At 40.3% G+C, this 21,821-nt stretch overlaps 1 protein-coding gene across 1 annotated transcript in view; it reads right to left on the reverse strand.

Moving 5' to 3' along the window:
- Positions 1-21,821, reverse strand: part of LOC102841677 (chromosome unknown open reading frame, human C1orf168) — a 98,056-nt gene that overhangs the window by 39,000 nt on the left and 37,235 nt on the right. Inside the window, 3 exon segments of the mRNA XM_006839876.1 lie at positions 2,244-2,346; positions 9,166-9,197; positions 15,608-15,642. Coding sequence (XP_006839939.1) covers positions 2,244-2,346; positions 9,166-9,197; positions 15,608-15,642 — 170 coding nt within the window.

A 21,821-nucleotide genomic window follows, 5' to 3' on the forward strand; every position in this document is an offset into this window, starting at 1 on the left:
TCCATTTGCTTTAGCTTCTCTACGCTGGAGAGCAAGTTTCAGAGTCTCCTCTGACATCCATTTTGACCTTTTCTTTCTTTCTTGTCTTCTTAATGACCTTCTGCTCTCTTCATGTATGATGTTCTTGATGTCATCCCACAACTCTTCTGTAGTCCACTACTCGTTCACTCAGCCTGGGCCTGTCCTTGGGAATGTTCATTGGGGTCATTTGAATTACAATGGTTGGTACAGCTACTTATTTGTAATTTATATTCGACCCTACAGAGCCCAACTAGACCACCCACTCTTTTACCTAACATATTTCAAATTACTCTTGACCACTTCCAAAATTCAAACCCATCCCATACAAGTAGGAATAGGTGCCTTTGGTGGTGTCCTGGCCCTGTACTTGACTACATCATTACAGCCAGCACTGAAAAAGAGCTGACCTGTGCCTCTTCTTTCCCGTGGTCAGCACCCTTAATGTATGCTCCTCTACTGCCTTGCTCCTATGCTCACAATCAGCTCCTTATGATTCACGCCTATCACTCATTTATGGGCTTGCCATTACCTGCTAGATTGCTACTCCCTTGTTCTTAAGTATTTCTTTGCTGTTGTTGAGCAAATACAGAGCAGAACATATACCAATTCAATACTATCTACATGCACAATCTAGTGTCTTGATTACCTTCTTCTAACTGTGCTAGTGTGGTGCTGCAGGGTAGGTCACTGGATTGCAAGTTCAGTTTGAACCACAGGTTGATGGTTCAAATCCACCAGTCACTCCTTGGAAACCCTATACAGGGTCATTATGAGTCGAAACCAACTCAACGGCACTTAACAAAAATTGTGCACTCATTGTCACCCTCCTTTTCGTAGTTATTCCTGCCTCATGTACATACTTCAGGGGATATTTTTGGTTTAAAGTTCAAAACCAAAAAGTCTGGCGTTCATGAAAATGTGAAATTTAATTTCTCCATTTTGATCAAAATGCTTCTGTAGAATTTTTGAACAAAACATTCAGTAATGGTAATTGGGCTTCCCTATCTATATTGCTTAAAGACTTCTCCATACTTGGAATTATGTTGCATCTTGATACTCTGTGCAAATACCCAGGCTGGTCCAGCAAGTTTCTGGGTCTAAACTACAAATCAGGCTCATAGCTAGTTCAGTCCCACACTGTAGTTTAACTTACACTAGCTCTGCTGAAAGCACGGGGATAATTTGCTGTTAAAAGGTAATAATATAGGTAAATCTCAAAGAAATATCCAAGAACATTTTGAGCCTAGTTGGTAGTCCAGGAGGTATGTATTGTTTAAGCCTCCATCACACTAACTACTATGAGAAGGATAATGCCAATTGGCTTAGGGATATACACAGAATGTATAATATTAATAAAAGCAAAGCAACAGCAATACATTTCATTTCTATGATAGTTTACAGCTTCTAAAACACTTTCATGCACATTATTCATCTTGTCACCACAAACAAGGTAGAACTGAAACAGCAGTGAGGATGGTAGCTGTGTACAAACATCAACAACAAAATAACAGTTGTTGTTTAGTTGATTTTGACTCCTGGCAACTCTATATGACAGAGTAGAACTGCCCCATAGAGTTTACCAGCTGTTCTGTGGGGAAAAGGTGAGGTTTTCTGCTCCCGTAAAGATTTACAGCCTCGGAAACCCTTTGCAGGGTCTCTATGAGTTGGAACTAACTCCATGGTACTTAACAACAACAATCTTTGCAGATTTCTGCATCTTTCTCCTATATAGCAGCTGGTGGGTTCGACCTACTAACCTTTCAAATAGTGGCCAAGCATTTTTAACCAGTTTGCCATCAGGGCTCCTTGGTAATTGGGTAGGGATTTTTATTGTCTCCTTTTAAAGATGAGATGACTGAGCTTAGAGTCTGTGTTTCTCTTCTAAGCAGGTTCCATGGCACAACATTCAAGGAGGCACTCATTCCTGTTGTGCAAATGCAGGCTCAGCCTCTGAGATTGAGGGTCTCCTTAAATTTTGCACACTGGGTACTTTGCTTACCTCATTAGGCCTAGCCCTGCGTCTAAGACTTTGAAGCTAATCAGTGAGAAATCTGGGGCTTCATGTATTGTCATACGCATTTGCTCCATAAAATACCCAACACTCATTGCATTTTCTGCCTCTGGAGATCTGCATGTCTCTGCCTCTAACAGCCCTCCAAAGAACTGATTTTATTACACATTTGAAGTGCACTGTTTGACCAGGAATTCAAGAACACAGATACCTTGAAAAGATGGTTTCCATGTGAGTTCTTTTCTCTTTTCTGCGGTTCCAATTTACATGGGTCATTCTCTTTCATCTTTTTATTTTGACCTTCATGTTTAGGGCTGAAATGTGAAGAGATATCAGGGAAAAAGTGAAGTTAAAAGTGTTTAGAAGATATAGCATCACCCAATCCAAAGTGAAATGAATGAAGAAATGAATTTAGCAGATGGTCATCCTAATTGTTTGTTTGAAAATGAAGGGACCAACCATTTGGATAGCTTCCCTGAGCTTTTACCTGCTCTAACCAATGCCACAGTGTCATTTTTTTTTCCCCTAAAATTTTCTAAGAACTCTCCATTGTCTGTAGGATCACACATGAATCCAATCATGACCTGAATCTCATTCCATTCCCATTGGCCTCTGCTCCTTTCTCCCACATTGGCTCTTCTCTGTTGTTGTAGGGTCACCCCAACTTGTGGCAATCCAGTGTGCAACTGAACTAAGCCTGGCCTGGTCCTGTGTCGCCACTATGTTCATTGGTGTGTTTGAGTCTATTGTGCCATTGGATCCATCCATCTCATTGACATTTTCCCTTCTTTCCACTGACTCTGTACTAAACATGATGTCCTATTTCAGATATTGGTCTTTACTGATGCTGGTTCCAAAGGAAGAAAGCCAAAACGTTGCCATCCTCACTTCTAGGGAAATTCTGGCTGTATTTCTTCTAAGACTCATTTGTTTGTTCTTTTGGCAGCCCATGGAACATTCAAGATTGAATGCTCTTGCCTAGACTTAAAATTTCCCACATCTACCATCCTATTTTGAGCTTTGTCAGACACACCCCCCATGTTTTATATTGTTACAAACGGAACACCCTTTACAATTTGTCTAAATCATCTTAATTCTGAGAGTCCTTCCCTGATTCTTCTAAACAGAGTTAGTTATATCTTCATCTCTGCTCCCATAATGCTTTATCTATGTTGTTCTATATGTTCCTAGGGATCGTCTCCTCTTCATCACATCAACTACCTAAACTTGAGCTATCACAAGGCTGAGCTATCTTATTAGTCTGTGTCTCTCCAGCATAAATGTAAGTCTGCAGTAGCTGAGGCATAGTGCTGGACACAGAGCAGCTCTTTGCCAGGATTTACTAATGAAATGAATGGTTGACCTGCCCTGATATATAGATAAGACGGCAGTGGGGGAGAACATGAGAAATTTAAGGTGAAGTGTAATGAAAACATGAAGGAGGAACAAGGGCAACATGTGGGAAATCTAACTTCTGGCAGTAGAGCTGCACAATGCTTGTGTTACAGTATTTATATGGAAGGAAGAAGAATAGCCTCAAAGAAGACAAGCGGAGGTGGTTATGAAGGAAGGAAAACACCAGGAGAGGGTGCAGTTCTAAAGACAACAGAAGGAGTCCTATGGAGTTGCGTTCATTTATCCAACTACTAGGCATTCTGGTCCACCATTAAGGCCAACTCAAATACTAGTTCTTCTGTGGTGAACAGGGGCTGGGAAGTGAATGTTGAGTTCCAATTCCCACTCTACCTCTATCCAGTGGTTTAATATTACTCTATCTAAAAATCAAGTTTTTTTTAATCTATTAATAAAAAGTCACAATATCAGACTCCATGATTGTTGGGAGAATGAGATATGATTTAAAAAGTTGAAAGTTTAGTAATGTTAATAGCATATGATGGGCCCTCAATAATTGTTGGTATATTTTCTTCACTGAAACACAGTGATCAGAATTGCAAGTTCTTAATGCTTGCATTGGAGGAGAATATTGAAAGTGCCATGGACTACCAGAAGAACCAATAGATCTGTTTTGGAAGAAGTGCAGCCAGAGTGCTCCTTGGAGGCCAGAATAGCTAAATTTCATCTCTCATACTTCGGACATGTTGTCAGGAGGGCCCAGTCACTGGAGAAAGATATCATGTTTTTAAGGTGGAGGGTCAGAGAAAAAGAGGGAGACCCCCAACGAGATGGATTGGCCAAGTGGCAATACCAATAGATTCAAGTGTGGCAACTGTAGTGAGGTTGGCCCAGGATCGGGCAGTGTTTTGTTCTGCTGTGCATAGGGTCGCTATAGTTGGTACTGACTCGATGGCACCTAACAACAACAAATGCTTACATGCTGTTATTTCTACTGAGTTATTGGCCTGTCCTTGTTTATGTATGTGTACTTTGTAATCCATTTTCCTATTCCCCAGTCTCTGTTCCGTAGCTTCTATACAACTACAATGAAGTAAAAGAAAACTGTAGTATTCAATTTAATATTGTGACTTCTTAGAATGCCATGGAGGAAGGGGTAGACAATCTTGGCATTAAAGTCCTTTTGTGTCTCTCCACTACCTACATGGTAGTGTCTAAATCTGTACTGTCCAATACAATGGCGACTGGCTACATGTGGGTTTTGAACACTTGAAATTCAGTTGGTCCAAATTGAGAGGTCCTGTAAGTATGAAATACATCTAAATTTTGTAGGCTTAGTATGTAAAAAAGACTTCTTTTGAACAACATGAATGGCTACTACTATAAACATGGACTTCATCAAATGGAATACACAAAAATTAAAGTGACTACATTTGTGTAAAGAGACAATGAAGAAGCTCAATATCATCAGTCAGAATAAGGCCATGGGACAAGTATTGGACAAACCATCAATTGCTCATATTCAAATGCAAGTTGAAGCTGAAGAAAATGAAAACAAGTCCACGAGAATCAAAATACAACATTGAGTATATCCCACCTGAAATCAGAGACCATCTCAAGAACAGATTTTATGCATTGAACACTACTGACTGAAGACCTGATGTTATGTTGTGGCATAACATCAAGGGCTTCATATATGAAGAAAGTTAAAGGTCACTGGTGGTGGTGGTGGTGTGCCGTGGAGTCGGTTCCAACTCATAGAGACCTGGTATTGGATTTCTGAGGTTGTAAATTTTAATGGGAGCAGAAAGTCTCATCTTTCTCCCATGGAACTGCTGGTAGTTTAGAACTGCTGACCTTGAGGTTAGCAGCCCAACTCATGACCACTACACTACCAGAGGAAAGAAAAGAAAGAAAAGACCAAAATGGACAACAGAAAAGACTCTGAAACCTGCTCTTGAATGTAGAAGAGCTAAAATGAATGAAGTAAAAGAGCTGGACAGAATATTTGAAAGGGCAGCTCAATTAATGCAGGAAACATCAAAAGAAGATGGAAGGAATATACGGAGTCTCTGTACCAAAAGAACTGTTCAATGCACACTCATTTCAGGAGCATCTGACCAAGAACTGGTAGCGTTGAAAGGAGACCCAACTGCACTTGAATGCACTGGCCAAAAACAAGGCTCCAGGATTTGATGCAATACCAACTGAGATGTTTCAATAAATAGAAAGACGGCTGGAAGCACTCATTTATCTCTTTCAATAAATTTGGAGATAGCTCCCTGGCTAGTCAAGTGGAAGAGATCCATATTTGTGCCCATTTCAAAGAAAAATGATTCAACAGAATGCAGGAATTATTGATCAGTATCATTAATATCACATATAAGTACAGTTTTTCTGAAGATAATTTAAAAATTGTTGCAGCAATATATCAACATGTAAATACTAGAAATTCAAATGTGGACTACTAGAAATTAAATGTGGACATCACCAAATTCATAAGAGGATATGGAACAATGTATATCATTGCTGATGCCCTTGGCTGAAATTATAGGGTAACAGAAATATATTCAGCTGTTTTATTGACTATGCAAAGACATTTAACTATGTGGATCATAACAATTTATGTATAACAATGTGAATAACAGAAATTCCATTACACTTAATTATGCTTGTTAAGAACCAGTGAATAGACCAAAGGATGGTCCTTCAAATTGAACAAGGGAATATCACATGGTTTAAAATCAGGAAAGGTGGGTGCTAGGGCTGTATCCTTTCAACATACTTGCTCAATCTAGATGCTGAACAAATAATCTGAGAAACTAGACTATATGAGGAAGAGCACAGCATCAGAAGTGGAGGAAGTTTCATTAACAACTTGTGATATGCAGATAACACAACCTTGCTTGCTGAAAGTGAAGAGGACTCAAAATACTTACTGATGAAGATCAAAGATTACAGCCTTCAGTATAGATTATACCTCAACATAGAAAACAAAAATTCTCACAACTGGAAAAATAAGCAGTATCATTATAAACAGAGAAAAGACTATAGTTGCCAAGGATTTCATTTTACTTGGATCCAGAATCAATGACCATGGAAATTTTGTTGTTGCTGTTAGAGGCCATCAAGTCAGTACTGACTCATAACAACCCTATGCACAACAGAACAAAACACTGCCTAATCCTGAGCCAACCTCACAATTGTTGCTACATTTGAGCCCACTACTGCTGCCATTGTACCAATCCATCTAGTTGGGGTCTTCCTCTTTTTCTCCAACCCTCCACTTTACCAAACATGGTATCATTCTCCAATGGACTGGCCCCTCCTGATAATATTCCTGAAGCATGAGAGCCGATGTCTGGCCATCCTGGTAACCAAGGAGCATTCTGGGTGTACAACTTCCAAAATAGATTTATTTGTTCTTTTGGTAGTCCATGGTACTTTTAATATACTCCTCCAACACCATAACATACTTTGGACATGTTATCAAAAGGGACCAGTCTCTGGAGAAGATATCATGGTTGGTAAAGTAAGGGGTCAGAAAAAAGAGGAATACTTTCAATGAGATGGAGTGACACAGTGGCTGCTACAATGGGCTCAAACACAGCAATGATTGTGAGGATAGTGCAGGACCAGGGAAGGTTTTATTCTGTTGTACACAGAGACACTATGAGTTGAACTGACTCTATGGTACCTAAGAACAACAACCGAAGAATGGGAGAAAAATACCTCATTAATAATCTTTGTACTGATTACATACTGGAATGATAATATTTTTGATGTATTCTTTTCCATTTATTGTTACTTTTTAAGACATGTCCAGTAGCAAATCTGAAGCTATACATATGGCCTGTATTATATTTCTATTGGACAGGGCTGGTCTAAATGATTAATAATGGAGCTCAGAGCCCTCTTGGATCCATTCTGTTCATTTTCCCACTTCACTCCTTGCTGCTCCCACACTGCACCGAAGGATCAGCAGAAGTTTGCCAGACCATTCAGTGGTAGTAACTTAATGAATTAAATGAGCTGCAGCAGGCTGTAAATTCCTGCACATGTGGTACTGTTTGGCACTCTCTGTTTTCGCTCACATGTCTCTTGTGCTCAAATCACCCATTCCATCATTTCCACCCTGGTTAATTCCTACACATCTTTCACAATTTAGCTCAGCTGTCACACCTTCATGTATGTAAGTCTGGAGACTCCAGGCTGATTTTTGTGCCTCACCTTTGTGCTTCTATAACTTGCATAGCAGAAAATGTATTATATTGTAAGTTTCCATTTATTTGTTAGTTTGCCCTTCCAAGTAAGCCCTCTATGAGCCACCCGGCCTCCACTCCTGGATTGTTCCACGGATGTAGAATGTTTTCTATTTATTTTTGTACCTTTAGTATTTAGCAGTATTGGTACAGAATAGAAGATTAATAAATATTGTACTAAATGATTAATCATGCCTACTATGTGTCCAGAAATGTGCTTGCTGCTAAAGTGAAATGATGAGAGGGGGTCTTGCAATTTAGAGATAGGCAGGAACTTGGGGAGAGAAACGAAGGTTAGCCCACCCAGCTGAAGGAGTTTGTCTATCATGATCCAGGGTTTGTAGTGTCAATTAGGAAATTTAGATACTTGCTTCTCTAGAGCTCACCAATGATGTCTATTTTATTTAGGAAGCACAATTCCAGAAGAGAAGGGACAGAAGTGAAATCTGAAGAGGTAAGGAAGAGCACTCCCATGGCAGGGCACTGCTCTGGACTCAGGAAGTATGAGCAGTACCAGGAATATCAGGAACAAGAAAACATGGCCCTAGCCCACAAGGAGCTCACAGACAGGAGGATGGTAGGGAGGGCAAGGAAGAAACGACAGTGGAGTGACATTCGTGCAAGCATGTGCATCCCTTACAGTGGTGGCCTGTCTGCGAAGGACAATCAAGGAAGGCTTTTTAGAACCACAACGCTTGAAGAATCACTAGAGGTTTGCCCATTCAGTAAGTGTAAATGAATCTGCAAAGGCAGAGAAACGTGAAACAGCATGATGTATTTTGGAAACCTTAAGTTCTTTAGGAGTCACACGATTGCTATTTGTCTGTTGAGTTGTATGACTCTAGCTAATTAAAACGTCCTGAAAACAGGGACTAGGTCTCCATCATGGCCACAGCCCCAGGTACATGTCCAGTACTCAGTGTCTGCGACCACATTTACTGGTCTGAAGGACACTACAGGAACTCCTAAGACTGTTGACCTGAAACAAACTTCTAACTTGACACTCTAAGAGGTCACCTCTCAGCCAACTAACAGATGGAACTGTAAAACATACAGTAACACCCAGAGAAGAAAGTGCTGCTCAGATTTGATCAACATGTGCCTAAAACCAAAGATAAAAAGACAGGGAGAGACAGGAAAACAGGAGGAATGGAAATGGACGGGGAATCCTGGGAGCAAAGAGGGAAAGTACTAATACATTGTGGGGAGTACAACCAATGCCATGGGACATTTGTGTATTCCTGGAAAAGTAATTTACTGTGTAAACAATCACCTAAAGCACAATGATTTCTTTTTTTTAAGAAAGTGTTGTTTAAGTGAGGGAAATATGGGGCTAGCATGATGCAAGAGTGAAAGGCATGGCCAGTCACTGAGTACCTTCTTCTACCATGCAACTGGCAGGGCATGAAGAAGGTTGAACCTGATTGGACACTGGAAACATAGTTCCTGGTAAGCTGGTTCAGTCATTAAAGGGTCAGTGTTTGGACTTATGTTTTTAATTTTGAACATAAAACTCACCTGAGTTCTTGATGGAGAAAACTCTTGCAAGGCTGAAAATAAAGAGGAAAATGGTCATTTCATCAATCAACTCAAATCAGTCCTCGGGCGTTTGGTTCCAGATCATTAGCCAGTAGGCCAAAAGGTGAGGGGATGAGGACTCAGTGCAGAGTGCAGGCAGACACTGACAGCAGAAAGTTCTATGAAGTGTTGCTAGTGAAGCTAAAGATCAATCAGAAAAGAAAGCAAGCATTTCTGAAGGGGCCGTGTGGGCCAGAGGGAATGTATGATTTGACTTAGAAAAATAAATTGTCCTCTGCATGCCTTTCCAGGAACTCATCTTTAGAAAAATATAACTTTTAAAATCACGAGTAAATATGAACTGGTGGTATTTCAGCAATGTTTCCATGGACAAAAGTGGTATGTGCAAGTATACAGCAAAGCTCTGATCAAATATCGACTTGCTCATGATCTAACTTTGGCTCTCTTATAAAAAATATGACCCAGTGAGCACAATATAGTCCCTCAATTATCCAATAATTATGTTTGCTGCCATTAACTGGGATGTAACCAAGGATTCTGATGAAGACAAAAGGTATCAAAGCATTCAACATGGTGGCCACAACATCCAGACATAATAACTCATATACTTTCCTTTGAGGGTGGCCCAAATGCCTTTATTCAGGGCCTACTTGTTTTCATTTTACTTATATAATTACAGTGAATTAGATGGTAGCACTGGTAGGATGCTAACTCAGATGAAGCTTGCTTTATAATGCTGCTGGTTAGTTACAGGTTAATTAAACTCTTTGAGTCTCAATGTTCTCATCTGTAAAATGGATGCAGTGATACCAGCTCTTGGGGAAACTGTGAAGATTGAGTGCTACCATGTTGTGCGCTCCCTGATAAACAAGAGGAACTCAGTCCATGTGGTGCCATGTGAAAAACTCACTGCTAACATAAGGATGGAGTCCTGGTGTGACGCTGTGGATTAATGTGCTAGACTGCAAAGTTGGTTTGAACCGCAATGTTGACAGTTCAAGCTCACCAGTCCTTGGAAACCCTATACAGGGTTGCTATGGGTTGGAACCTACTCGATGGCACTTAACAACAACAACAACACAAGGATATTGACAATAGCAAGACTTGATCATTGTCATAGAAGAGATAGAAGACAATTACAGAAAAGAGATGCAGGAATTTTGTGGTTTGGTGTGGAGGCAAACTAGTGCTGAGGGCCCAGAAGCACTACCCAAGAAGAGCGTGAACTATGTCCCTCCTCATAGTCCCTTATTCAAGAGTGCTCCAAGTCATCAAGAAAGGAAGGAGTCAGCTATAAGGGGGACAATAACACTAGTGATGTATGCAACAGTAGAAAAATCAACCATCTGAGATCAGAAGGGCAGCATTTACCCAAGGCCAAACTTCAGAAGGGTTAGAGAAGAAGAAGGAATGGAAGCAAGAAACACAGGGAGAGACTGGTATAAGTGAAGTTACATTGTGGGGATTGAAGTCAGTGAGATGAAACAAAATGTGTATGAATTTTGAATACAAAACTTATCCTCAGGAACAAACAAGATGGCGGATTGGGTAGAAGAGCAGTGAGGAGCACCATCAGCAACAACACAGAATACCGGACCAAGCAGGCTCAGGGGATGGTGCTAGAACTCTGAACCACATATAAAAGAATAGTCAGAAGATTGGAAGGCTTACAGCTAGGGGAATTTGTAGCAGAAGCAAGAAGTCCATTGCTTTCTAATTCAAGATGCTCAGCTGCTTCCGGAACCACCATCTTGGGAAAGACCAAGCAAGGAAGGATCATAACAGCCACAGATGCCTGAAAGAACCATGGAAATAAAGGAAGAAGAGTGAAAAGGGAAGCCCATCTCCTAATCACATCTACCTGGAGGCAATCAGAAAGCATAAAAAAATACCAAAATACACATCCATCTAAGTATTAAGGCCACAGACAACTCCTGAATATGCCCCCCAAAAAACCAGAAGCAGATGACCGTATCAGCACATGTCCAGAAATGAGATAAAGTGACTGAGGCAATTTAGCTGAAAGTAGACCTATACTCCTAAACTGGAAGATGGGCAGGCTTTGGAAATGCCTGAGAAGGAATTCAGAAAAATGATTATAAAATGTATCAAAACACTATACAATGGAGTTGAGAAAAATAAGGAAGACGTCAATAGAACACTACAGGAACAATTAAATAAAATAGATATGGCATTGGAAACAATCCAAAACCTACAGAAAGAGGTCCAAATGATTAATAATAGAATACCAGAAATGGACAATACACTGAAAGGGCAAAGGAGTAGAATTGCAGAGACAGAAGCCAGAACTAGTGATCTAGAAGATATATCTCTCAACACTACTATGAAAGAAGAGCAAACACAAAAAAGGATTAAAAAATCTGAAGAAGGCCTAAGATTTATGTTGGACAATATGAAGAGGAATAACTTAGTAATTATCAGCATTCCAGAACAGGAAGAATCACACAAGTCCACAGAGGAGATAGTTGAAGAACTTCTGCAAGAAAATTTCCATAACATCCTGAAAAGTGAAAAGATAAGCATTCAAGAAGCTCAATGAACCCCAGGAAGGATAGACCCTAAGAGACACTCACCAAGACATATAATAATCAAGCTCTCCAAAATCAAAGATAAGGGCAGAATCCTGAAAGCAGCTAGGGAAAAGAGAAGTATAACATACAAAGGCAAGCAAATCAGACTAAGCTCGGATCTCACAACAGAAACCAGGTAGGCAAGAAAGCAATGGGGAGACATATATAAAACCTTGATAGAAAAAAACTTTCAACCAAAAATCCTCTACCCAGCAAAGCTGTCAATCAAATATGATGGTGTAATCAAAACATTCCAGGATAAACAGAAGCTAAGGGATTTTGCAAAAGCCAACCCTGCTATAAAAAACATCTTAAAGGATGTTCTGTGGATTGAGAACCAACAAGAACAGACAACAACCACAGAATGACGTACATGGCAGCATCACCCTGAACTCAACTGACAAATGGAAGAGTCAAGAACAGAATAAAATTATAAGAACAGAGGATCTGGGAGGTCAGTCTGTGATCAAAACAATTATAATGTGAAAGAAGGTACACAGGATCTGTGTTCCTCTGTGTAATACAGGGATCTAGGCATAGCTCGAAGAGGGGAAATAATACTAAGATGCTTGATTGTCTTATGAATATTGGTTTTCCTTGCCTACTATTGTAAAATAGACACTTGAGTGTAATAGAAAGGAATGTCGATAAACATGATTACAGAAAACTTGGAAGCCCGTCTTCAGCCTATAACGGATTGGAATATCTAAAATGGGTTGTAGAGCTTACACAGTGAAATAGGCCTCTTGCAAAGCATTTGCAGAGTATAGGACCTTAGGTGGAATTCTGAGTTCCATCCAGAACCTTATGAGGTGGGACATTCCCACTAGAAAGGACAAGCAAACCAGCCTGGAATAGCTAGAGCAACAGAAGATACATCTTCAAAGAAAGATCATCAGGAAAAACCCAAAACAAAAATGTCAGCATGACTGACTACTACAAGAATAAGCTGTTCGCCAGGAAGCCATCAAGGCAAGCAATCAAGTTCCTTCAGGACAAACTCCCCTGTAAGACTGAAACTCAAAAGGAACACACAAACAGGCATGTAAGCTTGCTGGAGACCACATTGGTCGACTGGTGAGTGGAAGAGGGGGAAAGGCATCAATGAAGAAATGGGCTGAGTTCAACCACAGTCCATTGACTCCTATTGACCTGGAGATGAGAGAGCGAAGAGGAAGAACTGTTGGTCCAAAGTGTAGTGAGACCTGAGGTCACCTTAGCCCATGGACAAGGACATAGCCACAGAGGGCTAGAGCGAGAGTAAGGCATCCAGCTGATATGAAGTGAGGGGAGATGCACAACAACACCCAAACTTGCAGACAGTACCCATTTGAACTAGCCTCGATGGCTTGATCAAGGGTAAATTGCTACAAATTTAATGAATTTGACCTATACTCATGGAGTAGTAACTCTAAATACCAACAGAGAGGGAAGGAGTCTTCACATCAAGCATCAAAGCTATCCCCTCTGTACACATGGTAGATGGGGACGGGCAATTTAGACATTGGCTAACTAAACTGAGGGAGTTATAAAGGCAGGAAGTGACTGTCTTACAAGGTTTCAAGAGGGAGTTTAGTTTAACAGTATGGGGGAAGAAAGAGTCCCCACTGGATACCTGTCACCTTGCTAGATGGGTCTAGTAAAAAGTGATAGGGATAAGATTCATATGATTCAATGGTGAATAATTGTTATCATGACTAATTGTGACTGTCACAATTGTAAAGGTAGAAGTTTTGTAACAAAAATAGGGGAGTGGTTAGTCTTACAGCCCAGAAACAGAGGACCCTAGGACCATCAAGGAAGAAGAACACAAGCAGAATGCAGAACCTTATCCAGAGAAGCAGTGATGCCAGAGATGGAGGAAGAGATAGGGGCGTAGAGAGGTGGAGTGGCTGAGAACTCTGGATTCATGGGAATCAAGGGACTGAGAGCTGGTGGCCAGGAGTCAGACTTGCAGAATGTGCCCTTTGGAGGTGTAAATTATTATATATGTCTTAGTGTTTCTTTTTTTTAAAAGCTAAAGTGAATAGAGAAATACTATTAACTGATGGTACATGGAGGGGATTATAATCATTGTAATGAAACAAGATGTATGACTTGTTAAATGTAAAATTGATGATCTGCCCTGTAAACCGTCACTCAAACCACAATAAAAATCTTAAAACAAAACAAACAGAAAACTTATCCTCTCTGTAAGCCTTCACCCAATTCACAATGAAAAGTTTTCTTTCTTTCTTTTTTTTTATCTTGAAAAAAAGAAGGGCTGGAGTCAATTTCTACTCACCTTTCATTAAAACATGCAAAGGTGAACATAAGACATGCCTGAGGTTTAAACGATTTAAAAAAATTAAATATACTTTCATGTTTTGTATTTGAGCAGGGTAAAATTCAGTCATATGGGGAGTTCACTAGTGCAGAACAATTTAGGATTTTGTAATATTGTCAGGTTTAGTGAAGCATTTCAATAGGATGTTTCTATTCTTATTCATAGAAATAACAATCCTTTTTATTTGCCTAGCTATAGAGCGTGTACCCACAAATGAGTCATCCTTAAAAGTAACCATAACAAAACCAAAGCAGAGAGATGAAGGAACTAGACAAAATGTACTCAGTGATAAAGGAGTTGAAACTGAACAGACCCCATTAAAAAACATGAGGTGAGCGTCTACCAGGTGCCAGGGATGCAGTAGGTGTTTATATGCTTTGTTTTAGTTCCTTCAGCTATTCAGTGAAATAAGTATTGGCCTTCATATATACTGAGCATATATTTTTTCGGACACAGTAACCATAAGCATATGCTTCCTGCCATCGTGGTGAATACTCCATTGTACAGAGGACATAGTTGAGGCTCTACTTGCATCTCTCCCAACACTAGTTGCCATCGAGTTGGTGCTGACTCATGGCAACCCCAAGTATGTCAAGGTAGAACTGCTCTGTGGGGTTTTCAACTGCTGAGTTTTCAGAACTAGATCTCCAAAGCATCTCCATGGGGTCAGACTTCCAACTTTTCTTTTAGCAGTTGAATATGTCAACCAGTTGTGCCAACCAGGAACAGCAAGCTGAAGCTCAAAGAGGCAAAATGCTTGGTTCCAGACACTCCCCACTAAATGGTTTACCTGCATTTGCCTTATTTTCATTCACAATAATCACAGATGTGGGTACATCTATGACTCCCATTTTATAGATGAAGAAATGGAGGTTCAAGATGCGTGACACAGCCAGGAAGTGGAAAAGCTGGGATTCAAACAGTTGCTTTGTTTTTAAGATAGAATTTAGCACAGTGCCTAGCAGGGAGTGTTCTTGTTGTTAAGTGCCTAAGTGCCTTAAGAGTCAGTTCGGTTCATAGCAACTTTGTATAGGGTTTCCAAGAAGTGGCTGGTGAGTTTGAATTTCCGACCTTGCAGTTCAAAAGACCTTGAGGTCCAGTGCTTATCCTAGAAGCATCACACTAGGACTCCATATATACATTGACGGGTCTGGTCATTTCCTTGAGAGCACAGGGTATGCAGCTTTAAATTGTGCCCGAGAACTCTTCTCCCTGAAAAGGACAGCTAATAAGACCAGTGGTTGCTGGCTGCTATAGATAAGGGACTGTGAATAGATTAGGACTAACTCCTCCCATCCCATCAGACATTTTCTATCTCTGAAACTGCAGAGCTCAGTGTTCAGAATCTTAGCACTTCAAGTCTGAACAAGCCTCAGAAAGAGGAGGAAAACTGAAAACAGAGACGACCCCTCCTCCCTCATGAAAGAAACTATTTTAGATCACCTCTGTAAACTGGTTATACTTTATTTAGTTATAAAGTTGATAAGGAGAAAGAACACAATACCTTTTGAAGTTCTTCAATGCCAACTTCATAAGTTGCTGAAATAAACATGAAAAATCATATTACAAGGCAGTTAACCTACCCATTTCAGGATTAAAGCAATTATGAAAAATGGCAGTATTCCATTTACTCAGCCTTCTGAATATCGATCTAGATGAGGCTTTATCTCAGTGGTTGGGGAAATTCCAGGGTCACTGATCATGGTGTTAATTTCTGTGGGGATTTCCAAGGTAGACTTTACAGTCAATGAAAGTATGCAGAATTTTCCATTTCCTGCTTTGGTAAACAGATTCCTGCTTCAAGTCTAAGAGAAAACATTGCAATGTAGCAGCAGCCAGAAGGCAAACTTGAAAGAAAGGGAAAAGATATGCAGGCAAACAAAAGCCTAAATCCCACTTCAAAAAATGAACTCCTTATCATGCTAAAAGTAGTCATGCCCCACTTGCGTTTTGTTTTCTTAAGTATGACTTTAAAAGAGTAGACCACCAACTAGGGTGGAGAAATCTTTTGACTTTTCAGATAGTTTGATTATTATTATTATTATTTTAAGGGCATGGTACTAAACTTAATAATGAACAACCACAAGTTGGGGCAAATATTGGGGTTCAATCCTAGCTCTGCCACTTTTTACCTATGGAATTTCAGACAAGTTACTTGGTTTCTTTTGAGTCCCAGTTTGCTCATCTGTGAAACAGAGTAACCAGTCCCTGTCTTAGAGAGTGAATGGAGATTAAAGGAGACAATGCAACAAATGGAATACACCTAACCCAGTCCTGAACATTGTATAGAAGGTGATGCATTGTTTGAATAGAATTGTTTAATTGATTTGTTTTTTTTTAAGTTATCTATGAAGTTTCCCTTTTATTGCTAATGAAAATATCTGCATAGTTAGTAGGTCTCTTCCCTCTTAATTTCTGTTCTCTCTCTTGCAGCTAGAGTCCTGAAACTAGTTTAGAAAACTGACCAAATAACATGTTGCATTCGTAAGCTTTTTTAAATGAAAAACCTACTAAAACTAAAGAACAAACAAATGTGTGTTGTTTCTTAGGAACTTTCAGGAAGTAAGTGTTGACACATGGAGCTAAGCTTCTACCTGGAAATGTAATAAATAATATGTGCTGCCCACTTTTATTTTTGCTGATTTTTAAATAAAAATATTTTCTTTTTCAATTCCTTGCTTTCAAAACCTCATTTAGCTATTAATAAAACTGTTGCTGATGTAGTATACCATATCCAATCTAAGTCTGAACTTGTTTTCCAGTTTTAAATGTGATGATTTCCTTCTCCCTCCCCCAATTTGTTTTACCCTTTCTCTGTGTGTGTTTTTTGAGGAAAATAAAAACCCTAACAAATCACATTTTCATTTGCTTGTTCTAACTACTTGGGCACTGGAGAATATTATTATTCTCTCTGAGACATGAAGAAATCGAGGCTTAGGGAGGCCTTACTTGCCTTGTCAGTTAATAAAGCATTAATAATTTCAATAATGCCTTGTAATCAAGTGGAGGTTGTCCAGGGGTAGACTTTGCCATCTAAACTTGCTCCCAAGGTAGGAATATAAACGACAAAGCAGAGTGACTGCATCTCAAGGGAGCAGGAAGAGCCTGGGAATGAAAATACAAGAGCATGGCTGACAGCTTTATAGCCTTCTGCTTACTTTACACCCAGAGGTATATAACTCTTGGCACTGAATAGCTTTATCCCAGGGACAGTGATCAGTGGATGTCCCTCAGCAAGCCTTTAGCTGCAGGATCATAGCAAGATCCTGTTTGGGGCCTAGCTCTGGTAACGTAGTGGTTACGAATCGGGCTGCGAACCTCAGGGTCAGCAGTTTGAAACTACCAGCTGTTCCACGGGAGAACGATGAGGCGTTCTGCTCCCGTAAAGATTTATAGCCTCGGAAACCCTATACAGGGTCACTATGAGTCGGAACCGACTCCCTGGCACATAACAACAACAACAACAGTTCTCTCTTGATGAACTAACTCCTTAGAAAGATCCTTTCATCTCTTTAAGCCTCTGTTGTTATTGTTAAGTGTCATTGAGTTAGTTTTGACTCATAGTGACCTTGTATAGGGTTTCCAGGGAGCAGCTCGTGAGTTTGAACCTCTACTATTGTGGTTCAAACTGACCTTGCAGTCCAGTGCTTTATCCCACAGCACCATACCAGGACTCCTTAAGCCTCTGTATCCCCAGCTATTATAGCAGGAGGTGAGAGGATTATTCGTATTATAAAAACACACACTTAGTCTTCACTTATTGACTATCTCACTATTCAACATTTTACATTTAATATGATAGTGAAAAAAAAACTACCCAACTATTTTGTGCATTAAAAATGTACACATGGCAGTAGCAAATGCCAAAGTGCAAGAGTAGCTCTGGCAGTGATGGTTTAGGTTATGTGTCAGTATGGCTGGGCCGTGTTCTCAGTGATTTGGCAATTATGTAATGTTACATTTGGCAGTTATGTGATGATTTAATCTGGTAGTTATATAACGGCTCCACAAAACCCTCCATTTTGTGATCTGATGTAATTATCCTCCAGTTTTATATAATGGCTGATTTTCCCATAACGACCTGGGCTTTGGAACCTAATCATGCAGAGAAGCGAGGAGTAGATAAAATAAAAATATCCAACATATATTTTTTTGCACTTAGAGAAAGCAGGCACCATGCTAAGTGCTTAAATGCATTGTTTCATTTAATCCCCATGACGATCACTGCTAGTACTTTAATTTTATTCATGAGGAAACAGACATCCAGAGAAATGAAGTAAGTTGCCAAGGTCATTTAGGCAGAAAATGGTCTTCAAATGTTCTCCCAGTCTTCAAATGTTCTTTTAGTGAAAGAAATCGTCTTCTTTCACTTAGAGGAAATAACCATATTTTTCACAAATAACATGCTCATGTAAATAACATAAACACACATATAATAGGCCCAAATGAAGAAAGTATGCAAAAAAAAAAAGTTCTGGCATAGTGAGCCCATGCATATACCACATGTGTCTCATGACATTTCTAGAAGTTGACTTCAGCCTCTTTCACCCTCTTTCACTAGTCCTCATCATATTTGTATAATAAAGGTATACAGCAGGATCAAGAAGTTATAGATTGAGTTTTGTAGCACCTCAGTAATCAGAAAATAAATCATTGAAACTGTGTGTTTGCCCTAGGGGAGTTCACAGCTAGGGCTGAGAGCCTTGGAGTTCCTTGTAGCTAAGCTGTACCCAGGCATGTCATGTTAGAGATGAACAGTAGGTGTGTTTCTTGCATGTGTCCAGACTCCATGTTGTTGGTCCTACATGAAGCTGGGCAGCAGGATGGAGCAGGTGCAGGCACAGGTGTGCACTGCCTTGGCCCCAAGAAGCCCATAGGGGGTCAGCTAGAACTGTCTCAACTGAGTGAGGAATGCACAGCCCCTCTGTGCCTGTGGCCCCCATGCCTACCTTGTGGTATTCACATGGACGAGAGATTCAAAAGTCCTGGTGTGGAACTGTGGGATAATGCACTGGACAGCAAGGTCAGTTTGAACTGCAGTTCAAATTCACCAGGTGTTCCTTGGGAACCCTATACAGCATTGCTATGAGTCAGAGGCACTTAACAACAACAACCAGTGCAGTGACAGGCTACCCAGGTGACAAAATGGAATGTGCACATCTATGGCCTCGCTTGTCTGAGTGGCCTCTTGGACCTGGGGTACACAGACCTGCACACCTCCTGGCCTGAGGGCTGTCTTCAGGGCAGAAAACATGATTTCTTCCTGCATTGGAGAAAGTGGTTTGCAGAGCAGGGAAGAAACCTCGCCTGGAGAGGACCAGCTTTATAAACTCGAGGGTAGGCTCCAGAAGGTCTGCTGCTGGGAACTAAACCTCCACATCAGTGGTACCAGGATGAAAACTTAATATCAAATTAGCATCAGCATAGGAAAAAAATTGTATTAAAAAGGTAGCAACATGTAAAAGCATATTGGTATAGCATGCTTATGAAAATAATGGGTTTATGTAGCATGCAAAAATGTTTAATAACAGACACATTCTTTACATTAAAATGTGGCATTTCTCAGGAGCAGAAGCAGAACTTCTCTGCTGGAGTTAGTCCTGAGGATCTCCAGGACCACTCAGGAAAGCCGGGGGTTCTGGATAAACTGTCAGAAAACCACTGACCCCCACAGGACAATTCTGCAGAGTCTCCAGAACAGCTGGATTTCTGCTTTCCTTCCATTAAGTGTTGTGTACAAGGGAGAAGCATCCAGGCTGAGCTACACACCCCTGAGGGACTGAGCTTCCCTCCATAAAGACAGAATTATCCACTGGTGATGATAGCAAAGGTCAATCACTTCCTCCTCCCCCCTCCCCCCTCCCCTTTCCTTCCTTCTTCCTTGTCTCCCTTGCAGAAAGGTATCAATTGCTTCCCTCAGCCTGGGTGGGCAGAGGAAGAAAAGAGGTGATACATTTTTTTACATGACTCCCCTTCCCTCGCAATAATTCCTTAACTAAATTAAACTTTTTATTTTGAGATATTTGTATATTCATATGCAGTTGTAAGAAATAATAGAGGGAAATCCTATGTACTCTTCACTTAATGCCCCTCAATAGTAACATCTTGCAATACTGTGGTTGTCAAGTGTGGTTGAGTTGAGGTGATTCCGACTCATAGTGACCCTTTATAGGGTTTCTGAGGAGCAGCAGGTGGGTTTGAACTGCCGTCCTTTTGGTTTGCAGTTCAGTGCTGATCCTACAGCGCCACACCAGGACCAGGATATTTATGCTGATACAACCAAGATACAGACCATTTCCTTTACCCCAAGGACCTCTCTTGCTGTCTTTACAGTCACGTTCACTTCACTCCCGTGCGTCCTTCCCATTGTCCTTAAATTCGTATAACCACTACTTGGTTCTGTAATTCTAGAATACTGTCATTTCTAGACTGTTATATAAAATGGAATCATACATACAGCATGTAGTCTGTTGGGATTGACTCTTTTTCCCCACACTGCATATTTCCCCAAATTTTGCATTTAGTAATATTTTGTTCCTTTTATTGCTGAATAGTATTCCATGGTATAGATATATCCCAAGTTAACTAAGTAGCCCACAGAAGAACATCTGGGCTGTTTTCAGTTTGGGGCTGATATGAACAAAGCTACTATCAACATTTGTCTTAGTATTTTGACTTTGTATTCATCTCTCTGGGACGAATCCTGTCGAGTGCAGTTGCTGGGTCATATGGTAATTGCCTGCTTGATTTTTTTCTAAGAAACCACCTAATTATTTTTCATAGTGGCTGTGCTAGGCAATATACGAGTCATCCAATTTTATCACATTATCAATAGCGTTAGTGGCGGTGCTATTCTTTAAAGTCAGTCTGATAGGTGTGTAGCTACAACTCATTGTAGTTACCCACCAGCTGCTCCTTGGAAACCCTATACAGGGTTGCTATGAGTCAGAACCAACTCGACTACACTTAACAACGATGGCTAATGAAGGGAGAATGGTGGTGCTATAGAATAAGCTCTGTGAACCACAGAAGTTTGAGCCCACCAGCTGCTCTATGGGAGAAAGACACAACCTTGGAAACCCTGTATATATAGGGTTGCTATGGGTTGGAACCAATTCAACAGCACATAACAACAACAATGGATAATGATGTTGATAGGTTTTCATGTATCTCTTTGCGCTATGTGTATCCTCTTGAGTTAATTATTGCTCATGCATGCTGCTTATTTTTAAATTGAGTTAATTTTTTTTAACTGTTGAGTTTTAAGGTATCTTCCATTACTGTAGATGTTATTATTGTTGGTAAGTGCCGTCGAGTTGGCTCTGGCTCATAGCGACCCTGTATAGGGTTTCTGGGGAGCAGCTGGTGAGCTTGAACCACCGACATTGCAGTTCAAACGGCTTTGCAGTGTGGCACAATAATCCACAGCGCCACACCAGGACTCCATATTGTAAAGAGTAGTCTTTTATTAGATACGAAAGTTTCCCAGTCTGCACCTTGTCTTTTCATTCTTTCAGCAAGAGTGTTTTACAGAGCAAAAGTTTTTATTTTGATGAAGTCCTCTTTATCAGATTTTCTATTAAGGTCTGTGCTTTTGATGTATAGTCTAAAAACTCTTGGTAGCCCTTGCTACCAAGTATGTTCATCTATGCCTTTTTAATGAAAGTTTTAGTTTATATTTAAGTCTGCATCCATTTTTGAGTTTTTTTTTTTTTTTT

This window comes from Chrysochloris asiatica, unplaced genomic scaffold, assembly GCF_000296735.1.
Source record: "Chrysochloris asiatica unplaced genomic scaffold, ChrAsi1.0 scaffold00026, whole genome shotgun sequence".
Classification (NCBI taxonomy): Eukaryota; Metazoa; Chordata; class Mammalia; order Afrosoricida; family Chrysochloridae; genus Chrysochloris; species Chrysochloris asiatica.